Source organism: Hipposideros armiger, unplaced genomic scaffold (genome assembly GCF_001890085.2).
Source record: "Hipposideros armiger isolate ML-2016 unplaced genomic scaffold, ASM189008v1 scaffold_292, whole genome shotgun sequence".
Classification (NCBI taxonomy): Eukaryota; Metazoa; Chordata; class Mammalia; order Chiroptera; family Hipposideridae; genus Hipposideros; species Hipposideros armiger.
The window spans coordinates 2,077,450-2,097,472 of record NW_017731642.1 but is presented as its reverse complement, the minus strand read 5'-3'; the positions used below and the strand labels follow the sequence as shown (position 1 = coordinate 2,097,472).

The following is a 20,023-nucleotide window of genomic DNA, read 5'->3' as shown; positions in this document are numbered from 1 at the left end:
TCCTCCACAACTAGACTGAAGAACAAAACAACAGCAACTTGTCTGTTCCCCTTCCCCTAATTCCCCAGCGCTGTTCCCATCCCCCCAATTCCCCAATAAAAAATCTTTAAAAATAAAAAAAAAATACATCATGACTTTTTCGACAACCCAATATTAAATGGAATCATTTTTCTATTATGTTTTAAGTAGTTATTACCAACATATTAGAAAGCTGTTAAATATTTATACATTTGTTTATAACTGTCCACATTATTAAACTTACTTTCTAGTTCTGATAGATTTTTAGTTGAGTCTCTTTGACTTTTGCAGATAGCCAATCATATCATTTGAAAAAGAATTATAGTTTCAACTCCTCTTTTCCCATTATTTATGCTTACTTCCTTTCTTGACTAATTATGTGCTAATAGTTCTAAAATGTTGTAAATAGTGGCAGTGATAGTGGGTCTCTTTAAATGGATTCTTTCCAATGTTTCTCCATGAGGTTATTAAGTATTTTTATCTAGAATGGATGTTGAACATTATCAAATGCCTTCTTGGCATCTATCAAGATGATCATAAAGTTTTTCATCTTCTGAATAATTGATTTGATCAATTATACTAATGTATTTTCCAACATTAAACCATTCTTGTAGTTCTTAAATAAACCTTACTCAGTCATAGTGTATTATTCTTATTTTTTTCTTTTGTTTTTTAATCTAGGATTTTTTTCTATATTTATAAGTGTAATTATATATAACATTTTCTTTTTTGTGTGCTCTATTTGTCAGATTTTGCTCTCAGAGTTTCACTGGCTTTTTGTATAAATTGGGAAACTTCCCATCATTTTCTATGCTTGCAACTATTTAAATAGCAAGAAAATGATCTCTTCTTATATGGCAATGTTGAGCTTTTGCTAGGCAAGAATACCTTATTGCCTAATAAATCTGCCACTCTTTTTTCTCATTAGCCTATAAAAAAAAGAGTTCAACATGGTGCCCAAGGGATGACAAAAAAACAAAAACAAAAAGAGCAGCATTGAAATTGTATGCCATCCAAATTATCATCCAGATGATCCAGAATTAATGTATATTTTTAGTGTATTATCTTCAAAATGAAAAAATCAAAATTTAAAAAAATACTCATAGACAATTTACAAACTAAAGCTTGAGAATATTGACCCAGACTACTAAAATGGCTTGTTATTCCCTATTTAAGGCTGGATGAAATAATTTGTTAATTCATTCAACAATATACTCGAGTACCTCCTTTGTGTTAGACATGACTCTAGGCACTGGGCTACAGAGGTGAATAAGACACAGGAAGTTCCTGTCCTTGTGGTGGTTACATTTCAATGGAGGATACAAGGGCAAAACAACACAAGTAAACAGATATTAGAAAAAATATACACGTGAATGGAGATGGCAGGGATTGCGGTAGGGGTGCTAGAATGTTAGAATGACCACGGAAAACCTCTCTGAAGGGAAGACATTTAACAGAAACCTATGTCAAAGAGGAAGGTAGCCTGCCTGGCTCCTGGAGGAAGAACAGTGATCTGTAATGTTTCTTGGAGTCTGTAGTGATTCCTTTCATATCACATTATGACATAAAATCATAGATTTTACAGGATTCCACAAATTGCCTTCTCCCACCAGGATATAGAAATAGATGCTATCTCTCATATGCTGTAAACTTAAAGCCTCTTTCTTTTTCAAATTCACTAATTACTCTAAATCTGACAATAGGGTTAACCTTTCTTAACATTTAAAAAAATTGGAACATTTTTGCTAGTGAATTTTACTTCAATATATTTTTAAGAAAAGTTCATCAGTGGAGAATATTGAGGTTTTTTTTAACGTAGAAGATTATATAATAATACAGAGGATGGCAGCTAACATGGTGCAGGCTTCCTGTGTGCCAAGCATTTTCTAAGTTAAGTGTTAACATCCATTATTGTATTTAATCCTTGCAACAATGCTTTTGGTTTGATGATCCTCATTTTGCGCAGTAGAAACTGAGACAAGGAGATCAAATGATTTACCAAAGGCACGCTGAATGAGTCAGAACTTTCATCCAAATCTGCCTGACTTTAAAGCAGAGGATTTAATCACTATACCTGTTTCCTTACCCCAACTACCTTTTGCTAACACAACCAATTACTATCTTTCAGACAAGTCAGCTTTAAGAGAATTCGAGACAGAATTTGAAATGGCGGAGTATGAAAAATTCCCAAGGGATAAAAACTTAGAAGAGGTGCCCTCTTCATTTGATGAAGATGGTAAAGAAATATATTGCTGTTGTTATTGGCCAAATCTTTCCTAATATATTATTCTTTCACTGCTGATAAAACATATTGTTCTTTCACTGCAGCATTTACTCTCGAATCCCAAAGAGAAAACCTTTTAGAGGACAATGAAGAAGCCAAAACAAAATCAGTTATCCATCAAGCTGCTAAAATTGGTAAAGATGGTAAGAAAATGAACTGTTAATGCCATGCAGATGGATCTTATTTCCATTTATTTCATATTTTATTATGTTTATATTGAAGCTTAAACTATCCCCCAAATTGGAAAGTACAGGAGAAAAAGTTAGCTTCTCTCTTACAGATTTAAACTGAGCACCTGTAGAAAAAACAATAAATTTACTAGAATGAAGAAGAAAATGTAGAAACTGAGGAGCTTAATATGATTAGAACCACCCCAAATTTTTTAATGTTTCTAAACATGATGCAATCATTATAACAATAAATTTTTTCTTATAAGCTTGCTACTTCATTTAATGTGTTGGAATCCAACCATCATAAACCCTGAGTTTTAGCTGTGAAATGTTATCATTTAGTGCTATTTACCCTTATAAAATTTTTCCACTCATATTTTAACGTAATTGAAAGCTAATATGTTTAAATATTAACATATGTTTAAATATGTTTGCATATGTATAACCTAATTGAAACCTAGTATGTTTACATTAAAAAATGTAAACTATTTTTATTTTTTTTATTTATAATGTAATGTTTAATTAAATTATTAGGAAATTTTTTAACGCTCATTTTCTTTTTTTTCAATTAAATTTATTGGGGTGACATTGGTTAGTAAAATTATATGCATTTCAAGTGTACAATTCTATAATACATCATCTATATATTGCATTGTGAGCTCACAAGCCAGAGTCAGCTCTATTTCCATCATTTTCAATTACTATACAATTTCCCTATTTATAGGTAACAGTTTTAACTAGTTCTTTACGTCGGAAAATTTTTCAGATTTGTTTGCTACTAAAAATAATGCTTCAATTAATTTTTCACGTTAAGTTTTGTCTGCATGTTGACGTAAGTGGAGTCAGTGGTTTAATGAGTAAGAAGCTATAGACAGTCAAGCTGCTTTGCATAAAAGTTGTTCCAGAGCATGTTCCACTCAGTAAAATACAAAGTACATGTCATTGTTTCCTTGGTATTGTCTCTTTTTAAATATTATTTTTTAATTTTTTTAACTGTTTCTCAGGTTTAATATTTTAATATTTGTTAACCATTTATGTTTCTTCTTTTCTGAGGTGACTTTTTTTTACCCATTTTTCTAAATTGTTGTATCAGTTATATGGTTCCTATATAAGCTTTCTATATTAATCACTTATTTTTCATATTCTTTTTCCAAATTGGATAGTTTCTCCTTTAAATCATCTTGCTGTTTTTGAAGTAGAGGATTGTTTTTATATTTTCGTGGTCAAATCATTACTTTCCTTTTGTTGATTCCTTTCATTTACTTTCAGGCTTAAAAAGTCTTCCTCTCAACCAGAGACTTAATATATATTTATATCCTTTTTTTTTTTAGATTTTTGTTTTTATTGGGGAATTGGGGGGATGGGAACAGTGCTGGGGAATTGGGGGAAGGGGAACAGACAAGTTGCTGTCGTTTTGTTCTTCAGTCTAGTTGTGGAGGACGTTGCTTCACTGGCCCAAGTTGGCACCATCATTGCACTCTTCCCGGGCGAGGCAGATCAGTCGCCGGCTTCTGGACGGCTGCTCACTGCGGCTGCTGGCCTCTCATGCTGGCTGCTGGCTACACACAGTAGCCCATGGCAACCCACTGCCACAGGGGCTGCAGCCTACGCCGTCGCCGGCGACTCACGGCAGCCCATCTCCAGGTTGAGCTGTTTTTCAGCATCTTAGCTGTGGAGGGCAGTGTCACTGGCCCTCATATGTGGGATCCGAACCGGGGCCCTCTGGCGTCCCAAGCCAGTTCTTAACCATCGCGCCACTCGGCCGGCCCATATATTCTTTTTTTTTAATTGATCCAGCCTTTTTGTATTTACTTTTTAAGTGCATCTATAATTTCTTGTGTTATATAATGTAGAGCTGATATTTTTTGTTTGCTTCCTCCTCCTGATTCAGACAGATGTGTGCTTCCCTGGTGTTTATTTCAAGCTTAATGGGACTTGAACTGGGCATTGTCAGAAACTTACATACGGCACTCTTCTTCCCCCAGCATACACACCCCCCCACCCATGCGCCACACACACACATACACACACTTCGCAGAAGGACCTGGAATATTAAATTTTTGGCCAAGTGACATCTGGGAGCCCCATCTCTGCTACTGCAGAGTTGCCAGCACCAGTACGTGAAAATACCCCTCCCTCATACTGTCTGTCCCCTATTTGGGGGAGACAGTCCTGAGGTAGAAGCAGGCGTCAGTGCCTCTACCTACTGCTGGAGGGATGCCAGCACTGCCAGTGTTCCCTGGTGAAAGGGCACCCTCCCTGCCTTGTGTATCTGAGATAAGCACAGCCTTTACTTCTGGGAGCTAGGACGCTGTTAGTTACCTTGGGAAGGGAAAGTCTGAGGGGTGTTTTTGTTGTTGTTGTTTTTTAATTTAGACCCACTGGCATTATATGAAACTGAAATTATTCTTGGTTTTGTTATAGGTTAAATCATTATCTTTATTTTCTACTGCTGATAGATATATGTACCTATTTGATTATTATGGTTATTATTTTAATGTTAAAAAAATTTAAGAGCATGAGTCCTGGGTCCCTGGACCCATACCATAATCTTCTTTGGGAATCACCTACAATTTAATGCTGTTCTTTAGATGCTAACAATGTTTATTCACAGATGAAAATGAAACCAGTGAAACGTCTATGATTAAAAGACGATCTCAAGACATTAGTCAAGAGCTAAAGTTGGCTTCAAAAGAAGGTAAATTAGTATTTGAGTAATTTGGTTCTCTTAGACTGTGTATCTAAAAATTATAAATAGTGCCTTGAGGATTTTGAAGGAGAAATGTGATTTTTTTTTAAAAAGCATTAATACCCAACTTACTCTACCATAAAGGCTACTCTGTTGTAAACAGTTGGACATGCATGAACACAGAAAAGAGGAATATATGATACATTGTCTTTGTGAAAAAGAATATTGGGAAGGCAGGAGATCTATCTTTCTGTTCTGACATCCCTGGCATGTGGCCACCATAACAATTTACAATATGGCTGCTGGTGCTCCAGCCATCATATCAGTGTGCCTAACAGGAAGGGAGAAAAGGCAAGACACAAAACTGGCACTTCCCCCAGCTGAGTTATTCCTCTTTAAAGAGATAACAGGAAGACTTGCCCCCCTAAAAATTCTGATGGCATCTTATCCATGGGCCATCCAAGCTATAATGGAAGTTGGAAAATGTAGTGGGTTTTTTTTTTCAGCTGGGCACAATGCTGACCCCAACAAAATCAGGGTTCTGTTACTAAGGAAAAGGAGAATGGATATTGGGTGGAAAACTAGCAGCTTCTAGCACAACTAGAATCTTTGCCTGGCTATTTCTGCCTCACCATGCCCCTCTTCCCAAGGCTACAAGAAGACCATGACTTCTTGCCTCTTCCACTCTGGTTGTCCAGGAACTGCTGGCTCTCTCCATCACTGAGAACAGACTTCTTGTTTTATGGCAGGGAGAGCAGCAGGAAGCTGCTCTTTTAAGGCCCTTTGTGGGTTTTCTGGGCTGCGATCAACTGGGCTCTGGCAGGAGACCCTGATGGATGAAGCCTTTGGGCAGCACCTCAGGAAGCACAATAGGAAAGACAGAAAGAGCAGAATAAGTAGAGCTGCCAATCTCTTGTCTCATTTACATCATCATGCAGCCTGTGAGCCAACTGAGCCTTGTAACTTCAGCATGCAGTAAGGGCAAGAATCAAGTGTACCACTTGAGAAACCAGCCTGTGTCACCCTTTCTTCTGTTTCCTCCAGCTTGCCTACCTCCTGTCCTCTTACTGTCCCATGTAGTCTCATGCTTGTAATTGGAAGTAGTCATCTCATTTTCTGATTCATTCCCTAGATGCTTATGTTTTAGCTTGACTCCTGGAATCCTTTGGTCCCTGCCTCTTCTCCCTGGCTTCCTGGGTTTTGACAGCTGCCTGACATGACTTCTTGCCTCATTCACTTTCATTCTGATACACGGGCTTTAAGCCACTGCTCTGTCTGCTATTTTGTGATCCCTGACCTGACATTTCTTCCCATCTGTTTCCCCTTTCTTCTAGCATGTGCTACAGTAACACAAAGATAGTCAGGCATTAACAATCATGTTCTATTGCAAATAGAATTGTCCACTAAAATTATTAATGGCATTAGTTAATTAACTTATTTTACTTTAAACTCAATAGAAGACTCAATAGAAGAGGTAACTGCAGATCATCCAGAGGTTCTTTCCATAATAAAAGAGACTGTGAAAATGACAAAGGATATGAACTTTGAACACCCATATGAAAAACATGCTGAAATATTAGAGGAAGTCCTAAAAGAGGTAAGAAATCCAGGCTGTTCGTTTTTATAATTAATTTAACAGTAACTGAGAAAATGTTAACCTTCTGTGTGTGTGTGTGTGTGTGTGTGTGTGTGTGTGTGTGTAATTAACTTAGAGTCTGACTTGACAGTACTGAAATTTGTGGCTTTCAAATGCATGTACATTTCATAGTCAACATAGTTATGTGTAATGTACCCCAGAGAACAATTGCTTAGCGCTTTGGTAAATTTTCACTTATCAACAGTTATGCAATATAATTTCATAGCTTTGAAATTAATTCTTCATTAACTTTTATTGTCTTTAATTCAGTTCACTTGGTTAAAAGATGGTGCAAATGAAGCCAATACCAAAGTTAGGTATTTCTGTAAGAACTAATTAGTTGTAAACCAAGATAAATGTTGCTCCAGCCACAGATAATTTCTTCTAACCATTCTGTATGTGTATTCATAGTGGAGATGGATGGACACATGAGTTACTTTCCAATCTGAGGGGAAAATAAAGCCTCACATACTATGTCCTACCGATGGCAAATCAGAAAGCTTATCTTTTGTTTACAAAGAATAGGATGTCCGTAGGGGTCAGTTTTGCACAGAGACCTTGGTAAACATTCAGAGCAAAGTCAAAGAGAACAAATCAGTTTTGGACTCCCAATGAACTTCTGTATTTCTCTGTAATTTGAAAATGATGCAATTTAAAATTATTATGTGAGAAGAAAAAAACTATTCTGAGAGTATAGAGCTACTCTGTAACACACTGGGTTGTTGACTCCACGAACCCCAGGCTATACCCAAGGTGAGTCACTATTCCCCTCTGAGCTTCCAATAGAGATCTTTCAGCTTCCTCTGCATCTCATCAGGTTGTTCTATCATCACTCTGAGCACCTACTATTTGCCCTGTACTGTGCTAGAGCCTAGTGATCTGAAGATGAATCAAACACAGCTCTTCCCTTTAAGAAGTTATCCGTCAGGTTGTGGAAGGCTGACGGATAATCCAATAATTAATTAAAGTTATGTGCTTAGTGGTAAATAGAATAGTACAAGGTATAGGAATTTCACAAAGGTAAGGGCTGTCAGCTCTGCCTGGGAGGTGAAACAAAGCATCGCAGAGGGGGAGACACTTAAGGGAGGCACGTCTGTGGCACTGTGGAAGTCCCATCCTTGCCCTTCACTGAAAAATTTCTCGATTCCCTTCAGAGTTTATTCTGGAGGATACAAATCTACAGGGAGTACTAGTAAAATACTTCTGATAAAGAAATATATATAATGTAATTAGATGGTAAACTGTAACTGTGAGATTGTAGGGGAGTTTAACTCACATGAGCTTTTGACATCAATGCTCATATCAGGTTGTCTTTCTCAAGAGAACAAAGATCTGTGCAGGAGACTGTTTTACCTGTCATCTGTTTCTACTCTATCAGTAGGAAACCTATTTTCAAAAAGCAACTAGTTAGTTACTAATTTTTTACATATAAAGACAAAATTGTTTGATGTCTTTCTCAAATTAATTTATAGATGCAATTCTAATAAAAATCTCAGTATATTTTGGAAACTGACAGTATAACTCTTACCATGGATTGGGAAGAACCAATAGTTGAGACTAGATAAGAACAGTTTGGCAAATATAATAGAAAGAGACTTACTCTACCAGCTGGTAAAATGTGTTGAAATGCTACAATAGTATACAAGAATCAATAGAACCACAGAGAAGGTACAGAAACAGACCTCAATATAGATAATAAATTGAATATATGCTAAAGTTAACATCACAATCCAAAAAAGAAAGTAAGAATTATTTAATACTGTTCATAAAATTAACTATTGGGGAAAACCAATTTAGATTCTCACCTTATATCAAAATAAAAATAAACCTCATATAAATTAGTTAAATGTAAAAATGGCATTTTTTTAACTAGAAGAAAGTACAGTAATGTTAAAATGATCTTAGGATGGTCAAGTACTCTGGGCACAAATGCAGTGGAAGAACTCTTAAAGCAAAATCTCAACAGAGAGGATACTTAATAATGATTCTCTATAAAAAAATTATGAAAATCAAACTTCTAAGGCAAAGGTCAAACTGGGGAAAGAATTTATAATAAAATGAACTTAATTCTTTAATATAAAGATTTCTTACAAATCAAGGGAAATCTAATATCCCAATATAAAAGCAAGCAAAAGATGTAAACAGATTATTTCATCAAAGAAGAAATATAAATGTTTAATTGAGAATTCTTATATTCAAATGTCAATAAAAATATGAAAATTAAAATTGGCAAAGATTTTTTTAAACATAACAATTTATACTAGTGAGGCTGTAATTACATAGTCAAATAGTGAAAATCGATACAGACATTTTGGAAGCAATGTGGCAATGTGTATTGAAAGCTTATAAAATGTTTATTTCTTTATTCTCCTTGACCTGAAAATCCTTCTAGGAATCTAACCTAAAGAAATATATATTTGGATAAAGATTTATATACAGATGTTCATCACATGCTCACAATGTTATAATAAAATTATAAATTATATAAATGTTTAACAGTAAGAGGATGATTGAATAAATTAATATTTATTCATTTGATAAAATACTATGATGTCATTAAATTTTTTTCAAAAAAAATTAACTGAGATGGGGAAACTATAAATTATATGTTGATATTGTTTTAATTTTCATATCTTTGAAACTTGGACAGTAAAATTTTTATTAACCATTTATATTTTTTCCCGTTTTACTAAGATATAATTGACATATAACATTGTAGTAAAGGTGTACAACATAATGATTTGATATATGCAAAATGATGACCACAATAAGTTTAGTTAACGTTCATCACCTCACATAGTTATTTTTTTGTCTGTGTGTAATAAGAACTTTTAAGATTACTCTCTCAGTATTTTTCAAATATACAGTGTAACATTATTAACTATAGTCACTGTGTTGTACATTACATCCCCAGGACTTATTTATCTTATAACTGGAAGTTTGTTGACTTATTGACCCCCTTTATTTATTTCCCCCAGCTCTCGCAACCACCAATCTCTTATCTGTTTCTATGAATTCAGTTTTCCTAAATTCCAAGTATGAGTGAAATCATACAGTATTTGTCTTTCTCTGACTTATTTCACTTATATTTCTTCTCTATAACTTTCTTTTTTTACTCCTTAATTCTCTTATGGTACACATTTCAAAGTGTTTAAATTTCATTTTTTTCAAAAGACTCTTCATTCAGATGTAAATTCATAAAGCAGATAATCTTAAATTCTGCATAGGCCAGAGGGTTAGATGAACCCTCTTGACATATCTTCCCCTTTGACTTACTTCTAACATTCTGCGATTACCTGATGGCACACGAACTTGTTTAAAACCCTCAGAATTGTTGTATTCACAGATCCACATTACTGTTAATAATATCTATACTTGTATTGAAGCTATTGCTGTTTGGTTGTTGGTTGGGGAGAGTTTAGCAGAACTCATTAAGCACCTGAAAGATTTGTTTTGACCTAATTCCCTCCATGGCTATTAGTAACCATCTCAGTACCTCTCAGCTCTCTCACTGAGGGATGAAAAACAAAAGGCAAGTGAAAAGCAAAAGGGAAGTTGTCACTAAAAAAGGCAAGTTGGACTAGGACCTTGCTACTCAAAGAGTGGTCCATAGACCATTATCACCTGGGAGCATGTTAGAAATGCAGGCTCTAGGGCCTCACCCCAGACCTTCTGAATTAGGTCTGAATTCTGTAATCCTGAATAATATATAGCAAAAAAATGTGTTGTTATGTTTATTTACTAAAGGCTTTTGCTTCCCATTCTTAATTTTTAAAACTTACAGCTTTTTCTTATATTTATTTAATAAAGGGTTTTGCTTCCCATTCCTAATTTTTTAATCTTACAGCTTTCTTGCTTTAAGTTTCTCTTTTGAAATTAAGAGGCTCTCTTTTTTTCCTTCCGAAAGTCAGAAGGACTCAAAAGATAGTTGGTTAAGGTTCACAGAAATGTTTTATCAAGCCAGCACCCTTGACTTGTCTAGCTATGATGGTAATATCAGTGTGTCATTTTTCACAGGTAGTTGAAGGAAACAAGAACAGGTTTTCTGGTGCCCCAAAATATGGAGGATGGATACTGGACAACTGCCCTGTTATAAAAGAGCTGTGGGCAGCCTTAGTGGAGAAAGGAATTACACCAGATTTAGTAATCTGCTTATCAAATACAGAAAACAATGGTTGGTAAATATTTATCATGTAAATTTGAAAGTGAAGTTTTTATTGCTGATAATATTTTTAGTTAAAATAGAAAATGGAAAAACCTTCACCCTCCCTAGGTACAAATACCACCCCAGCAATCCTGTCATGACCTAGAGATACACAAAATAAGGCACCCATCCACCGAGTAGGTGGTCAGCACAGTGTGCTGGGTTCCTGAATGTTCCATCAGGCCCTTATGATTATTCTTTGGAGCTGAAAATTAACACCGCCACCACCCCCAGTCAGCACTTCTAAATGAAATACATATAAAGCTGAGGGCGAAGACTATATCTTAGCCCTTCTTCACCTCAAATGGAAAATATTAAGTACTTAAAGACAGCAGAACTAAATTTTAATTATTCTGTCACTTTGGACAAAGCTAAAATAATCAAAACAATATGGTACTGACATAAAAACAGACACATAGACCAATGGAACACAATAGAGAGCCCAGAAGTAAATCCACACCTATATGGTCAACTAATCTTTGACAAGGGGGCTAAGAATATTCTGTCATTTTGCCTCTTAGGGAAATGTATTTGAAAAGAGTTTCCAGGGGGGAACATAATATACTGCCTTTCTTCATGTTTTAATTATTTATATCATGCTAATACATACCTTTTTAAAAAGATTTAAGGTAGTCTTTTAATATTTTAAAGAAACTGGTCTCTATTTAGATAAATGCTTAAAAGAAAATATTTAGATATAGGTAGAATTAATTTTTTATTAATAATCTCCAAAGTATATCTCACTATATTTTATAGAGCTTCAAAATTGATATTATTCTCTTTATATTTCAGGAAAGTATTTACTTAATAGGCTCTATTTGGAGAATAAACCTGAAATTGACTCTAAGATATTAGAAAGATTATTAGATGAACTACGAGAGAGAAAAACAGAGGAAGAAGCAGCAAGGTAACATCTGCCTGGCATAATAAAACAGGTTATACATCTTTTATGAAGCTGTTAAATATCTACTTACAATTTCTGTTTATGAAATTGCTTTAATATCAAAGTGGTAATCTAACTGATCCAATTCTAATTAATTCTAAGAAAAACAGTAATTTCACAAATAATTCCAGAATGTCCAACTTATAGAGTTGTGGATGTTTTCACAGTCCCAAATCAAACTCATTCTAAATCAAACATCTACTCTCAAGAGACACTGTAAAAAAGTGAGCACAGATAACATTTTTTTTCCTTTCACCATATTTGTAACTTAATTTTGCTAATTAAATTCCACAAGTTGAACAAATAATATGATAAAAAGTAAGTGAAAATACACCTATGTGATAGGACTAAAATGCAAAGCTTGACTAAGTCCTACATAAGGAAAGAAATAGACTATTTACTATATTCACAGGCTTAACATCAAGACTTTATTCTCCAATTTGGGTACAATGAAGAAGTTTAAAAATGTGAACACATATCTATTTTTTCATGACTGGGGTCAAGACTAAACATTAATAAAATCTCAAGTTCTTCAGGATGAGAAATTAAGCATAATAAGAAACAGTGGCTTAATTTGCTAATTGTTCTTCCTTGCTGAAACACGCTGTTAGGTACTTTAAATTTTAATTTGTCCACTGAGATTCCTACTTCTCAAAGTGACAAAGGCTGAGACATTTAAGAACTAAATTTTTTATGTTAATTCACTAAACCGGCTACAATTAATGGTGGGTAACTGTAGGAGCTTTCTCAAATACTATTTCATTTTCCTCTTCAGATATTAACGATTTGAGCTGGGATTTAGGAGAGCGCTTTAAACTCTGGAAATTATGAAGCCAGTATCTGGGTTATTGGGGGGTAGGGGGCAGGTAACTAGTAAATGCGTATCAGAGAATTTTTTTTCAGTGTTCATTATTCCTCTAAGTTAGCCATTTCTTTTGGGACTTAACACAAAAATATACAAAATATAGTTTAGTTAGATTAATTAATGAAATTGTTTGACATATTGACTAAAAAGTATTATTAATTCAGGTAATACTTGCAAACTAATTGCATTTATTTTTAACTTTGAAAAGTTTTCTTTCAAATAGAGCTAAATCTGCTAGGATTTTTAAGGGATTGCCTAATTTTTTTCAGTGTATGAGAAATAGTCAAATATTTGAGAACAGATGAAGATAATGACATAAGACTAAAACAAAACAAAGTTCATGTGATTTCTAGACTGAAGGTCTGCTACATTTTAAATGTATAAAACATAAATACATCTATAATTTTTTAAATTTTTATTAAATTTATTGGGGTTACATTGGTTAGTAGAATTATATAGATTTCAAGTGTACATTTCTGTAATACATCATCTATATATTGCATGTTGTGTTCACCACCCAGAGTCAGTTCTCCTTCTATCACCATATACTTGACCCTCTTTACCCTCTTCTATCACACCTCACCACCCCCTTACTCTGGTAACAACTCAACTGTTGTCTGTGTCTATGATTTTTTGTTTATTTGTTTGTATTGTTCATTTGTTGCTTTCAGTTTTATATCCCAGATTTGAATGGAGTCATATGGTTCTCGACTTTTTCTTTCTGACTTATTTCATTTAGTATGATAATCTCAAGAACCATCCATGTTGTCACAAATGGCAATATTTCATCTTATCTTATGGCCGAATAATATTCCATTGTGCATGTGTACTACACCTTCTTTATCTAATCATGTATTGAAGGACAATGATTGTTTCCATGTCTTGGCCACCATGTGAATAGTGCTGCAGTGAACATAAGGGTACATATATCTTTACGGATGTTTTCAGACTTTTTTGGGGTAGATATCCAGAAGAGAGATTGCTGGGTCATATGGTAATTCTATTCTTAATTTTTTGAGGAACCTCCATACTGTTTTCCATAGTAGCTATACCAATTTACATTTCCACCAGCAGTGTATGAGGGTTCCTTTTTCTCCACAACCTCTCCAACACTTGTTATTTCTTGTCTTGCTGATAATAGCCATTCTAACAGGTGTGAGGTAGTATCTTATTGTGGCTTTGATTTGCATTACCCTAATAGTTAATGAAGTTGATCATTTTTTCATATATCTGTTGGCCTTTTGTATGTCTTCTTGGGGGAAGTTCTGTTCAGGTTTTCTGTCCATTTTTTAATTGGATTGTTTGGGTTTTTTTGTTGTTGAGTTATATGAGTTCTTTGTATATTTGGGATATTAGCCCCTTATTGTAGGTGTTGCTTGCAAATATCTTCTCCCATTCTGTTGTTTGCCATTTGTTTTATTGATGGTTACTTTTGCTGTGCAAAAGCTCTTTAGTTTGGTATAATCCCATTCATTTATTTTTGCTTTTACTTCTCTTGGCTTTGAAGTCAATTTCATAAAATCCTCTCTGAACCCAAGGTCTACATGCTTAGTACCTATGCTTTTTTTCTATGCAATTTATTGTTTCAGGTCTAATGTTTAGGTCTTTGAACCATTTTGAGTTAATTTGGGTATATGGTGACAGATAGCAGTCCAGTTTCATTCTTTTGCACATGGCTGTCCGATTTTCCCAGAAGCATTTATTGAAGTGGCTTTCTTTTCTCCATTGTATGTTTTTGGCTTCTTTGTTAAAATTAACTGCCCTTGTATATGAGGTGTGACAATTAAGTTCATGAGCTCATCCTAGAAAAAGTTCTACGTACCTCATTGATGAATATCACTATGGTCACCTTCGAAGTACTCCTCTTGGGAAGCTATGCACTGATGCCAGGGCCTAGTCCAGCCTTCAAAGCAATTTTGGAACTGTTTCTGGAATGGTCATCAGAGTTGTCATCATAGTACCCTTGATGTCCTGAATGTCATCAAAATGTCTTTCTTCCAATATTTACTTTATCTTCAGGTAAAGAAAGAAGTCATTGGGGGCCAGATCATGTCAGCAGGGAGGGTGTTCCAATACAGTTATTTGTTTACTGGCTAAAAACTCCCTCACAAGACAGTGCCGTGTGAGCTGGTGCATTGTTGTGATGCAAGAGCCATGAATTGTTGGCAGAAAGTTCAGGTTGTCTAACTTTTTCATGCAGCCTTTTCAGCACTTCCAAATAGTAAACTTGGTTAACTGTTTGTCCAATTGGTACAAATTCATAATGAATAATCCCTCTGATATCAAAAAAGGATAGCAACACCATTGCAACAAGTTTGCAAACTTAATTATCTGACCTCGTATACTTTGGTGCTCCCTGATTGGGAGCATATATATTGATAAGTGTTATGTCTTCTTGTTGTGTTGTCCCCTTTATCATTATGAAATGTTCATCTTTGTCTCTTGTTACCTTTTTCACCCTGAAGTCTGTTTTGTCATATATAAATATGACTATACCTGCTTTTCTCTGGATGCCTTTTGCTTGGAGTATCTTTTTCCACCCTTTCACTTGGAGTCTATATTTGTCTCTTGAAGGAAGCATATGGCTGTGTTTTGTTTTATAATTGAATCTGCTAATCTGTACCTTGTTATTTGTGAATTCAGTCTATTTACATTTAGGGTGATTGTTGATATATGAGGATTTCCAATAGCCATTTTATCTTTTGTTTTCTGGTAGCTCATTGTCTGCATTGTTTCTTTGCCTTTGTGTTTTTGTTATTTTACTTTGGTAGTATTCTATGATTTTTTACCTCTGTTTTCTCTTTTTTATGTTATGTGTCTCAGTTCTAGATTTACTTTTGAGTGGTTACCATTAATTTATGTAAAAAAATGTTTCACATATACAGTAGTCCATTTCTTCAGCATGCATCTTATCTCCATTCTCCTTTGCCAATTCAGATCTTTAACCCCACCCCTTTTATGTTTTTGTTGTCACTAATTATCCTTATTTTTGCTGTAAGTTGATTTCTACGTTGCAATAGCAAATTGTTTTTTTCTCGCTCTCTCTTTTTTTTTTTTTAATCTCCTTTACCCTTTATGTTATGTTTAAGTTATAGTGCCCTATTCCGTCCATGTAGGGGTTGCCATTTCCTGCTGCTGCCTTTCTGTTAGTAATTTAATTCATATTTTTGTATCCTTTTGTCTTTTTGTTTCAGGAAGAATAACTTCCTTCAGCATTTATTGTAATGCAAGCCTTGTGGTGGAAAATTCCCTCAGCTTCTCTATATCTGAAAAGGTCTCTACCCCTCCTTCATATCTGAAGGATAACTTTGCTGTAAATATTATTCTTGGCTGATAATTTCTCTCTCAAATTATATTCAAATAGTTTGAATATTTGATTCCATTCCCTCCTGGCTTATAGAGTTTCTGCTGAAAATCTGATGTTAATCTAATGGGCTTTCTTTTGTAGATTACCATCTTCTTTTTCCTGAATGCCTTGAGAATTCTTTCTTTGTCATTAATTTTTTACAGTTTCAATATGATGTGTCTTGGAGAGGGCTGTTAGGATTGAGGTAACTAAGAGTTCTGTTTGCTTCTCAGATTCAAGGATCCAGTTCTTTCCATAGGTTTGGGAAGTTCTCATCAACTATTTGTTTGTATAGGCTCTCTGCACCCTTCTCTCTCTCTCTCTCTCTCTCTCTCTCTCTCTCTCTCTCTCTCTCTCTTCTCCTTCTGGTATACCCAGTATCCTTATATTGCTCTTTCTGAAGGAGTCAGATAATTTTTGTAGAATTCTTTTGTTTCTTTTAACTCTCAAGTCTCTCTCTTCTTCCATCTGCATCATTTCCAGATTTCTGTCTTCAATATCACTAAGTCTTTCCCCCATCTGGTCAACTTTATTTCCTAAGCTCTCTATTTTATTTCTTTTATTGAGTTTTCAAGCTCCAGAATTTCTATTTGGTTCTTTTTTAAATTTTCAATCTCTTTGGTATTCATTTTGTTCATTGATTTTATTTCTGAGTTTATTAAACTACCTGTCTGAGTTCTCTTGCATCTCCTTGAGTTTTTCCCAGAACTGCAATCTTGAATTCTTTGTCATTTAAGTCATATATTTCCATGTCTTTAAATTTATTTTCTGGAGATTTTTCATTTTCTTTTTGAGCTGCCTTGTTACCTTGGTTATTCACAGTAATTGATGGATTATTTCTCTTCTTGGGCATCTACAGGAGTGAATTCTGCAACAGGTTAATATGAATATGTCTTTCTTTTGTTTTCTAGTAGGTAGTGCTGGAGCATTTTATTTTTCGCCGTAATATATGCTGATCACTCAGGCAGGATTGCTGGGGCCAGAGAGAGTGCTTCTGCAGTCTCAATCCCCCTATCTCCTGGGACCTCAGTGAGCTCCAGGCCGCACCAACAGCCCCCATCTCCGCACTTTTCCCTTTTCTTCTCTCCTGTTTGCCCTGATTCACCCACCATCAGATGTTTCAATGTGTGGATCTCTCAGACATGTTTGTGTGTTATGTAGGGAACCCTTTGTTGAATTATAGCTGTTCAACTTGTTGTAACTTCAAGGGGAGATATGAAGGGAGACCCTCATGCTGCCATGTTTCTGACATCACTCTACATTTATAATTTTTTTTTAAAGAAAAAGAGATCTTTTCTACTTTCTCCCAACTCTCTGCCTTCACCTTACTTTTACCATATGGAATTTACTGAGGTATATCTATAATCAATTTTTTACTTCTTTTGATTTTAAATTTTTGTATCTTTATAAACTCCTTATGCCAAAGACTTGCCCAGATTGAAGCAGGCTTTTCTACATGTCTATATGTTGCCTTTTAAATTCAACATGAGTATTTCAAAACAAAATTGTTTTTCATATACTACTGCAGAAAATGAAATCTGAAATGGAACCAGAAAATAAAATGGTTAGAGACTCATTCAAAGACCTTGCAACTTGCTTAGAAAAGAGATGACAGGATTAAGAATTCCATGTTGGGCCAAAGATCTAAAGACACATTGAATCCTACAGCTTTTCCAGCATCAGTTTCCATATGTGCAAATGCAGAATAATTTCTGTCATCTCCATTGGTCTTTGACCCATCTATCCAAGTGGTTTATTGAAGTATCTAATAACTGGTAGCAAAAGTTTTCCTTGTTCTTGCCAGATTTAGATTCTTAGCAGCAGCATACCTTATCCAGATTTTGGATGAGGGGAATCTCACTAAAGAGTCCTGTGTGAACTGCCAATTCATACATGATCAAAATGGGGAAAGAGTTCAGAAACAATGTTAAGTCATCTCAGAGGTCTGGTCACAAAGAGAACTCAAATTACCTCAGAACCTTAGGCTGAATCACAGGATTTAGAATACAGTGAGAGAACACTCCCTATTAACAAGAAACACACCTGTTGGGAGAAGTGGTCTGATAATGTCTTCTTTTTTTTTTAAGATTTTTATTGGGGAATTGGGGGAAGGGGAACAGACAAGTTGCTGTCATTTTGTTCCTCAGTCTAGCTGTGGAGGACGTTGCTTCACTGGCCCAAGTTGGCACCATCATTGCACTCTTCTCGGGAGAGGCAGATCAGTCGCCGGCTTCTGGATGGCTGCTCACTGCGGCTGCTGGCCGCTCACGCTGGCTGCTGGCTACATACAGCAGCCCATGGCAACCCGCTGCCACAGGGGCTGCAGCCTACGCCGTCACCGGCGACTCACAGCAGCCCAGCTCCAGGTTGAGCTGTTGTTCAGCATCTTAGCTGTAGAGGGCAGTGTCACTGGCCCTCATATGTGGGATCCAAACCGGGGTCCTCTGGTGTCCCAAGCCAGTTCTTAACCAACACGCCACTCGGCCGGCCCTGATAATGTCTTTTGAAGAGACTATATATAACTAGATTTTCAAAAGAAGAGGAAGAGGACACAAAGAATGCTGAGATGAGAGAATGGCAAGCCTATTTAGGAAGCCTGTCCAGGGTGTTCTGTTGATATGAATGGGTTCTGCTTTACTTAACTCGTCCCCTGTTGGTGAAGAGTTGGTACAGCTTTTGGTATTACATTTTAAAGATGAAATTATTTTTAAAAGAATGCAACATTCTTGTACATATTCCTTTGTGCAATAGTTTGCTGATTCCTGAGGGCTAAATTCTTAGATATAGAATTTCTACATCAAAAACACACATTTTAATTTTTAATAAATATTGCCTTTCTCTATCATTTTACTAACTCCTTATACCTGTATTCACCATTAAGGCAGATTTAGTTCTTCAACTCTAAAGAAAAATAGATTTCTTCCAGATATTTTAGTTCCTGTATTCCAAGTCTCTTTAAATTTCATCATTACTGTGTTAAATCAGAAAATGATTATTCTGATTACAAAGATAAATGTACAAATTTTCTATTTATTCAATATAGAAAATTTTTTAAAAGTAAAAAAAGTTAAATAAAATTAAAAACTCTCATAATGCCATCATCCAGAGATAATTACTATTAACAATTTGACTAATTCTCTTCTAGTCTTTTAATCATTTTAAATACAAAATTGAAACTGTATTGTACATAGTTTTATATTATACTTTTTTCACTTAACATTATATTGTCAACATTTCTCTTTTAATCAAAATACAAAATGGTACAATTTCTCCCATGCCTTTTCAACTTGGTTAGACAATCCTTTATTAATTTTGACAGGTTTCCTAATTAGTAGTCAAAGGTTTTCAAAGTGCAACCTTCCAGATTGCACTTTCAAAACAAAAATCCTGAAAATTAACTGACCTCAATATGAATAAATTAAACATTTACATTATAAAGTAAACAGTATACTGAGTATTATGAACAATTTACTGTTTTGTTTTGGTTTTTTACCTCTATAAGCCTTAAATCCTATAATTTTGTGAGATGTCTGAATTTCCTAAGATAGTTACATTTTGGACTTTTTTATTTCAGAAAAGCCAAAGAAGAGGAATTGAGACTAGAAGAAGAAAATCAAAGACTACTGGATGAGAAAAGAAAAGGCAAAACATAGATTGATATGACTAATAATTTGTCATTTAATTTTATATTGTTACTACAAGCAACTGCAGTATTTCAGAGAATTATAGACAGGGTGTTTGTATTTCTCTATTTGCCCATAAGAGTTCAGGTTTATAGTTATGGTCCTGATGTATTTCTTTGACCCCCTTTCATTCTCAAAGTGTTCCAATTTGGACAATAAATTATATGCAGTAATGGACTCATAAG

General features: G+C 34.9%; 1 protein-coding gene across 4 annotated transcripts in view; it reads left to right on the top strand.

Moving 5' to 3' along the window:
- Positions 1–20,023, top strand: part of LOC109391433 (adenylate kinase 9-like) — a 91,940-nt gene that overhangs the window by 44,617 nt on the left and 27,300 nt on the right. The window contains exons 14-20 of one of the 4 annotated variants that reach the window (XM_019658998.1): positions 2,147–2,254; positions 2,347–2,445; positions 5,087–5,170; positions 6,619–6,758; positions 10,815–10,971; positions 11,794–11,908; positions 19,730–19,797. In XM_019658998.1, the coding sequence (XP_019514543.1) occupies positions 2,147–2,254; positions 2,347–2,445; positions 5,087–5,170; positions 6,619–6,758; positions 10,815–10,971; positions 11,794–11,908; positions 19,730–19,797 (771 nt within the window). The remainder of the gene's footprint in view (positions 1–2,146; positions 2,255–2,346; positions 2,446–5,086; positions 5,171–6,618; positions 6,759–10,814; positions 10,972–11,793; positions 11,909–19,729; positions 19,798–20,023) is intronic. The other 3 variants (XM_019658999.1, XM_019659000.1, XR_002125806.1) reach the window with 3 other exon arrangements.